This window comes from Papaver somniferum, chromosome 7 (genome assembly GCF_003573695.1).
Source record: "Papaver somniferum cultivar HN1 chromosome 7, ASM357369v1, whole genome shotgun sequence".
In the NCBI taxonomy this organism is placed as follows: Eukaryota; Viridiplantae; Streptophyta; class Magnoliopsida; order Ranunculales; family Papaveraceae; genus Papaver; species Papaver somniferum.
Window position 1 is genome coordinate 110634644 of NC_039364.1, and position 9141 is coordinate 110643784.

Sequence of the window (9141 nt, forward strand, 5' to 3'; positions counted from 1 at the left end):
AGGAATATCTTTGAACAATAAAAGATAAGAGTTACTACACATATTCAAAGTATGTCGACATCTTTACATTGTAAATCCTTTTTTCATATGTACAATTATTGGAACCGATTTGCCACACTTCCAAACAAGTTTAGAATTGGTTCATCTGATTTCCAAGAACTATATGATTGATTATCCTATCAAATCACCATTAATGGGTTTCACGGTTCTACCTCAACATAAAGTTTCGGTTCTACCTCCAAGTGGGTACTAGGATTGGTTACACTAGTTACCATAAAATGGCTAACTAAGTACTAGGATCGGTTACCACTTCTTATGGTAAAACTTGTGATCGGTTGACCAAGTTATAGGATCGGTTACACCAACTTACTAAAACTTGTTAAACCTCTTACAAGGATCGATTACACTCTCTCTTGTGATCGGTCACACTTCTTACTAGGATCGATTACCCAATGGCTAGTATTTAGTCACACCAAATTCAAGTTATCGATCTTACCATCTTAGGTGATTACTTAAGATCGGTTTCACTAATCAAAGTCATACCCATACAAAAGTCAGGCCTTGTGAATAGTTTTAACAAGATACATAAACAAGTTATGAGCGGTTATACTAAACACACATATTGGTAATTCAAAAGATTTGCAATGAATAACAATACCAATAAGCCTAGTGATTTCCCTTTCGGTTCACAAAACAAGTTTATGAGTTTACTTCCTTTAAACGAATGTAAAACATTTTTTCCTAGGACAAAATCTTCACCCATACCCATACATAATCACAATAGCATTCATACGATTATGTCGATTTCTTATATACGAAGTTCAAAAGATAGACGTTATACTTCGTATTGTAATTCTTTAATACTATGTCTAACTAGAGTATAATCATTCACATCTTCGCAGTTATGTTTTCAATATGCACGACTTGAAAGATACGTTAGGGAATGAAACAGTTCAATTCAAATATTACTAACCTCAAGTGGAAGGATGATGTCGTCGTTGTAGCTCCTTACTTCTTCACATTCTTCAAGTCTTCACGTAATACTTGTAAGTCTCATATCCTAATACTTTCAAGCTAACCTATACGAAGTTGACTCTAGTAAATAATCAAGCGACTCTTTAAATGAGTTTTGGTTCACTAAAATATGGCAACCAAACTTGAAATACCAACGCTTGGTGGGTTCAACCGAGCTATGCTCTAACAATCTCCCCTTTGTCAATTTTAGTGACAAAACTCTTACATCATATGGATAAACAAATTACAAGAATTCATTACACATACGCTTGATTCCCAAATTCAATAACACAATAACATGTATACATTCAATCCTTTAAATGCCGATGTTGACATTATAATAACAAAGATAGGTATATTCACGCACTCTGTTTTGCTCTGTTTCATGCACTCTGTTTCACGCACTCTGTTTTAATTCGTAAAACAGAGCAATTAAGTACTCTGTTTTTTTTTTACTCTGTTTTTATTTGATCTGCAATGAAATACTCTGTTTTTATTTGATTACTTTGTTCTTCTTCAGTCCAGTAGCTATTTGAAGAAGATATGGACATATTTGTCTCTTCAGGTTAATAAATAAAAAAGATTCTGGGTCAAATATCCATTTTGGCTAAATGAACAGTATTTTTCTGTTTTTTGGCTATATGAACAGTATCTAAACCTAAGAATATATTTCATCCAGGATTTGTTGCAATTGGTCTTTTTGACCAATTTTGTGGATTTTTAAGTTATATTTTTCAAAAAATTTAAAATGAAATTTCTAGGATTCATGGATTGTTGGTAAAATAAAGATGATAATTTCATTTCATTTTTAACGTGTGCAAAAAAGATGTGTGGTTAGTAAGGATATTTTAGACCGAGTTAGAAATATATACCGAGTTTGTCTTAATTAGTGAGTGGACTACGATTTTTGCACTCCTCGGATCACATTTTGCTCTCACTCTAACAAAAATCATATATTTTACTCTCATAATTCCAAAAACTCACTGCTTGAAAAATTACAAAGGAGAAGTTCAATAACAATGAACCATATCCCGCTGTTTATCAGTGAGAACTAGAATATTCTATATAATATCCCTCAAATCTTCACGATGTTGAATCCTACCTTTTAGATTTTTTTGTTATCTCATATTCACCGCGTGCATAGTTTGAGTTACATGTATCTAGTCCACCATATATCTTACAAGTTACATGTATCTAGCCTTTGATTGATTACATGTATCTAGTCCACCATAATTAGTGGTGTGTGGTAACATTTTTTTCAGAAAGATTCTAGACTCTTCAGGCCCTCTATCACCCATGTAAAAATAGTATGAAAGTTGTCGAGACTAGAACCCGTTTTATGGGGTGGTCGGGGTGCGATCATAACAGCTACGAACACTAATGTATGCATCACAAGATTCCCAACCGAGAGCTCCTCGATCCTTCCGTCATTGCCGACACATGGCCGTCGCTGCTTAAGCAGCGGCTACCAGGCAACTTACGCTGGAGGAATATGTCAACATTAAGGGACAAAGACAAGACTACCTCCAGACCTTAACTTTCCAACAAAAAAGAAAGTTGACCTAAAGACCTTGCGAACTGAATGCTCAATCAAGTTCGAGATATTATCAATGGATAACAGAAAATCTAGAAGACATTCGTAGGACGAAGTTTTAAGCGCCGAGTTCCCACTTCAATTCTATTCCCGTCGAAAATGACTTTAACACACACCACTAACTAGAGTGGAAAGAAAAAGTTTAGGCCGCCTTCATTTCAAATTTTTCAGCAGTTGGTGAAGAACCCATCTCAATCAATCATTGCCGAGTCGAGTCAAATAAATTCAAAAATAAAAACACTTTATTCAAATCCTAAAATTAAGTTAAAAAAAAAAAGAAAAAGATTACATCCACCTGCTTGGAAAATAAAACAAAAACAAAACAAAATACTCCATAGCTTCCGGTAAATAAGCTTTAGAGAGCCGAAGTATATAAATAATGACATGACCATACAAAATAACTTAAAAAGAAAACTAAGAAGAGGATTGAAGTCACTCTCTTCACTGTCTCTAAGCTTTGTCACTCTCTTTCACCGTCTCTAAGCTATTGCAGCGGCAACTTCAGCTCTAAGCTTTTGCAGCGGCAACTTCAGCTTTTGGGTTGAGTTCATCCCAAGCTTCAATCCATGTAACCATGGCTTCAGCCAGCTTGGTGAAGTAAGGATCTATCTTTCCAAGCTTCTCTTGTACCTGTTTTGAAAGCTCAATGTAGCATGCTTGAACGGTGGTGCATTCTTTTGGCATGACTATTTGTTGGAAGAATGGGATGATCTCTTCTTGCCAGTAGATACCCTTGTATTCCTTCTTCAAGTTAACAAAGGGGTTACTGGCCTTGCTGTGCCAGATGTATGGAAGCCCTGTCTTGACTCCCCATCCCATGTGATCACAAATCACCTAAAAGAGAAGAGCAAATAGCAGAATAAATATCAGATTAAACACTTAACCAATCCCTACCCTAAAATATTTTTTGTGTGGCTCTTTGTATCAAATTGTCCCAATTTTTAGTTAGTACAGGTACCTTATGGGTACTACCATCAGTATTGTTCAAAGAAATCAAGAGTAAGTCGGTCACAAACTAAGAAGCAAATTTGCCATGAGATTCTAACATATCATAAAACATTCAAACTACAGTATCAAGCAAATGTTGTCACGAGCTTGTAACATCTTATAGACATTCAAACTACAGGATCAAGAAAACCATGGGGAGATATTCATAAACCATAAGACAAAGTACATCTAGTAAAATCATACAAAATTACCTTAATGCACCATCCAGCCCACATATCGTCGTATCGCCCAATTGGCTGGCCATCACCCATGAGACCAAAGTACATGGCAGGTCCGATCAGCTCACGGTCGAATCCCAAGTTCATCCCGCACATAGGGAACAAGGTACCCTTGGGGATGGTCAAAACTGCATCTACATACCTAGAAAGCAAACAGATATTAGACCACACAAAAATGAAATAGAAAATAGCCATAACATTAATCTTCACTGTCTATGTTTCTTACAAATCAATTACCTTGAGTTTCTCTCACGGGGCTTAACAAGTTGAGTTGGGGCATCGTAGTCAGGAATGTTGAGCCATAAACCATGGGAAACAGCAGTAGGGACACCCTCACGGAGACTGAATGGGTATCCACGGACAAAGTCTGCACCTTCCCTGTATGGGTCGTATAGGGTGTTGAAAAAGAACGGAGTTGATGGGGAGAGAAGGTTCTTAATGTGCTGCTCAAGAGCATTGATATCTTTGCCTGATGGATCCTTGGCAACCTGTGAAATAATTACAAAATTTCCCAAAATTTAGCAAGGAGAATTACTGCAAACTATGTAATACATTGTAAGACAAAATTGAGAACAAAAGAAAAAAAGATATTAGGAAGTCATAGCAGCTATTGCCACAGCATAATGTATTCAATTCATTACAATACTCTTAACATATTAAGAATTAACCAAAGAGGAGTCTTAAGCATAGCAATGCAGAAATTGATTCGTTAAAACCCAAAACCTTGGATTTGTTGTAACAATGCAATGAAATACATAAATTGCAATACATGGCGATCAACCAGCGATCCAACTTCAATTTTAGTTTTGATATAATGAACATGTAAACTACTACCGATCTGATGCAGATCCAGCTTCCAAAACAACTACATTGTACGACATAGAAATAAGATCTAGAAACACGGATCAGATCAGCCAGATCCTAAACAGGCTCAAATTCTCAGGTCAACTGAAGCTACTAAAACCCACGGTCGGTCGACAAAACCAGATCCAGAATAAAACTTAATTAAATAAAATTTCAAAACATTTGCTGTATTTTATAATCATGAAACCTACGAATCTACGTTAAAATACACATACACACACACGAAATAAAATAAAAAGGGGAAACAGAAAAAACACCGACAAAAAAAGAGATCTAAGATCTCAAAATTCAACAGCCAAAATCCTTAGATTTTCAAATTAAAGGAAAGTATAACACAAAACATACAAATAAATGAGGAATTGAAACTTACAAAGCAATCATCATCGATGGTGTAGATATACTTCTTCTTAGACACCATATATCCAAAGCATCTACAGGCTGAATCCTTGAATGAGATACAAGAAGCTTTAGGACCTAGAATCCTGTTAATATCATTCCTGTTGTAAAGTTCATAATCAAAACCTTCAGGAACATGAATTGTTTTTGTAGGATCACCATCTTGAACAATGATCAAATGATATTGTTCAAAAAAGGGTCTCCACATCTCGAGAAAATCAAGGTTTCTAATGGTTGGGATAACAATATCGAGTTCATCTTTCAAAAGAGGAGTGGGTTTCACAGAGACAGAAGAAGGCCCCGACATTGTTGAAGGAGGAACACAGATAAACAAGAAGAAGAAGATGAAAGACAGGCCGGACTTCTCAACAAGGAGAAGAGTTTGAACATAAATAGATCTGTTTTTTTTGTTGAAGGAGATTGACGCGTGTGAGGAGGGATCGGTTCACGTTGGAACTTCTACGTGGCTAGGTTGTGTTTGTCTGTATAACGACTTATTCAAACTCTTAAAGTCTCCAGAGTTTTAGGTGTTCCGAGTAAATTCCGAATCTTTTCATATAAACCGTCCACGTGTCTTCTGAAGTCCTCATATGGATGGATTTCCACCAAAGTTTGAAAAGTTTCAAAGTGAAATTGGTATTTAGGGGTAAATACAATTAAGATTTCAAACAAGAAGGTCCTATACTCCTGTTGTCTTTAAGAGAAAAAGGTTTTATTTTTAATTAATCAAAAAGAAAAAGAAGAGAAGAAGTTATTTTCACCCACAGATGGTAACCCGCGATCATTGTTGTAATTAAGCATAAAAGGTACTCCGAGATTCCCGTTAATCAATGTTTATATTCCAATTTGAGAGAAAGCTCCAAACAAATTCTCACATCTCAGAGAAATTTTGAAATTTTAGTGTGTTTTTTCACCGACAAGACGATTTTAATCACTTGGATAGAAGAGTAGCAGTTGTTTTCACTTGGAGAAAATTTCTCATATTGCCCATTTACTTATTTTCGATATAATGTAGACATTTACTTGTTTTCCATATGTATCATATTGCCCATTAATTTTTTATATATTCTGCAGCAATTTATTTAAGTGTGATAACATATATCAAGTATAATAGTTTTAATGGTATTTTGTTAACATTTGATGATGTATTCATGTATATCATTGACGACGATCTCCTTCGCCGTGACGTGGATCTCTGCAACTCGATATAAAATTCATGGCTACCAGTTCTAATCGTGACTATGATGTTATATGCTTATTACTCCTTGCTATAGGAGCATCAAGATTTGAAGAAATTATCCAAGTGGTGGGAAAGAGTTCCAAAAACCATCCCTCAGAAAACATGTGATTTCTATTTGAATATGTACTAAATACTTTTAATGTATCTTAGATCTTATGTATTATGGACCCTCATTAAATGTATTTTTTACTATTCTTTGTTGATGATATATGAATTTTTTGTCACTTGTTGACATTTTATTAATATAATTAGTCTAGGGGCTCTACGTAACCTCTTGTTCCTTCAAGTATACAATGAGTTAACTGATATATCAAGTATATAATCAAAGATACTTCATTCAGACATGGCGTGGATCCTTTCATAAAAGATCAATGGTTGACGGTTATGAATGTAGCCATCCAAAAAAGAAAAAAGAAAAACATGTAACCAAAAATTTAAAGGTAATTTTGTTGTTCTCAATGGAGGATCAAAGTTTAAAGGCTCACAAATTAAAGAAAAAAAATTTCTTCTTGACGAAGATTCATAGTTTAAAGACTCACAAATCAAAATGGTTGAATTTGACTTCAAAAACCATTTGCAAAAAACATCGATATTCTCTTGAGTTACATATAGTTAGTACGTTTGATTTATTCTCGTTGCTCTGTAATATGAATTTTCATCGTTACTTGTATTGTTTATTGTTTTTCTTCATCGATGTATTTGAATTTGATGTATGAATTGTTACAATATATTAATTAAAAGTTTGTTTTTTCCTTCAAAAAAAGTAACAACATAGGTCTTCTGAACCAGTCATCGTTTTGGATCGATATTGGAGTCTTGGTAGTTGTTATTGTTGTTGATGCAGTTGTTATAAACGAGTTTTCATTGATGTTGGTGTTGTTCTCGTTGTTGTTAAAGAACTTTTTTCTAGAAAGAATCAGCAGGAGAATCATCACGATTTTATTTTTAAGGCACAATCCTTAAATGAAAACACAACTACAAAAGAAAAAAGCTTGCAAGATTCGAACAGCACAAACAGAAAACCCTAACACACAAGTATTGAATAGTTTTGTTATTAAAATTGACAAAGGGGGAGATTGTTAAAGCAACCCACAAGTTTTTTTATCTCACGCTTGTTGTCAATGTTAGGTGATCAAAACTGTATCTTGATTTCTAGTCTACTAAGTCAAGTTTCAGATAGGTTAGAATTGTATTTGAATGTTAGAGATCACCCTTGAAGACTGGAGATTGACGAAAACATTTGGAGGACTTCTGTATCAGGTATGTGAAGACTAAACCATTCTATTTTACTCGGTATACCATCATTCGGTTTATTGAGACTATGTCGTGTGACTTACAGTAAATTTACAAAGAAGATGTTTCGAGACTCGAAATATGATTTAGCAATTGAATGTTCAAAGGTCCTTAACAATATTAGTTCTATGAATTAATTTGTGGGTCAATTGAAAGAGTGTCCATGCAAATTATTATATCATTGGGGAATATTTCAATCATCATAAGAGAGAAATATAAACTTACTGAAATTTCTTCTCATGGTAGGTTGGCGAACCAGTTCACAAACCATATATATCTGACATATAGAAATACATGAAGGTACGCAAATCAGTTCGCAAACCGCAAGCTTATTTTGGAACAGCTCATGAACCCGTTTGGCGAACCGTGGTGAACTGATTTTATAATAAGTTGGATAAATTGGCTAGAAATCGGCGAACCCGGTTCACGAACCGTGGTCAACTGAGTTTGGTAGTCTAGTAGGGTTGGCGAACTCGGTTCCCAAACCGAAGCACCCTGACTCATGAACAAGCCCTACGGTTGGAAAACCGTTGTACCAACTTTCCCGATAATGTTTAGCAGATTCTTAAAGACTTATTATATTAATATGTTTAAGATTGCAATAACTCTCTTAAACACTTCTAAGACTCCATTGATCACTTAAACACTTACGTGTGTGAATCGTGATTAATTTCTTAGGTGTTTAAATGAACATCAAATAACTTTTAGTTTTTTGGCTAACTTGCCTAACCGAATAGTCATTATACATGGTTCAGTAACGTGTATAGTTTTCTATTGTAGTTTGAAGACCTAATTTGTTTGTTTGATTCTCAAGTTATCTTAGCTTGAATTCTAAGATAACCCTGCTCTTTGATAATTATAAATAGAGCATCTCTGTCAACTGGGAAAATCAATCTGTGACATTTTACGTCCTAGTTGATTCTAGAGTCGTCCTCTGCTAACCTTTTAGGTCTACGACTAAAAGACTTTGGTTGGGGATTCGTGAAGCTAGGTCCGACTATATTTACCTTGATAGTTCGTGTATCCTGATCTTGTTTTTGTGTTATCGAGGTTTTCGTAATCTCTTTAAGGAGAGTAGATAGTAATCGCAGTTCTCTTCGTGTCAGACTTTGTAATTCCTCAAGATAGATATCTAAAGACTGATCTTAGTTGATCTTTCGATGATTTTTATTGAGAGGTGGTTAAGAATCTAGGATGTTCTTTGGGAGTCGTGAATTCCGGATTTGTGAGGTTTGATAGCTTGTCTTTTGCAAACAGATTTATATACCTTGATCCATGATCTAAACGGAAATCAAATAGGCTTATATGTTAGAGGAAGATTGGTATCAAAAGTGTTCACTTCGGCTGAAGCAACTCTTAGGTTGTAAAGGACGTCATCTAAGGGAATCAAGTGGGAAGAACCTTGCAAGGTTCGAAAAGACGTAAGGAGTGCGACTGTAACTGAATCGCTTGGAGGGTGAATTCGATCTCAACTACATTCCAATCGAAGACTGATAGTAGGCTAGTGTTTGTAG

At 35.1% G+C, this 9141-nt stretch overlaps 1 protein-coding gene across 1 annotated transcript; it reads right to left on the reverse strand.

Annotated features, from left to right (window-relative positions):
- Positions 1-2915: 2915 nt before the first annotated feature.
- On the reverse strand, positions 2916-5548 carry LOC113298121 (probable UDP-arabinopyranose mutase 2). The gene is made up of 4 exons (XM_026546795.1): positions 5069-5548; positions 4072-4322; positions 3808-3976; positions 2916-3442 (listed from the first exon to the last, which is right to left on the reverse strand). The coding sequence occupies exons 1-4, from the start codon at positions 5399-5401 to the stop codon at positions 3116-3118; spliced, it is 1080 nt and encodes a 359-aa protein (XP_026402580.1). The 5' UTR covers positions 5402-5548; the 3' UTR covers positions 2916-3115.
- Positions 5549-9141: the final 3593 nt, after the last annotated feature.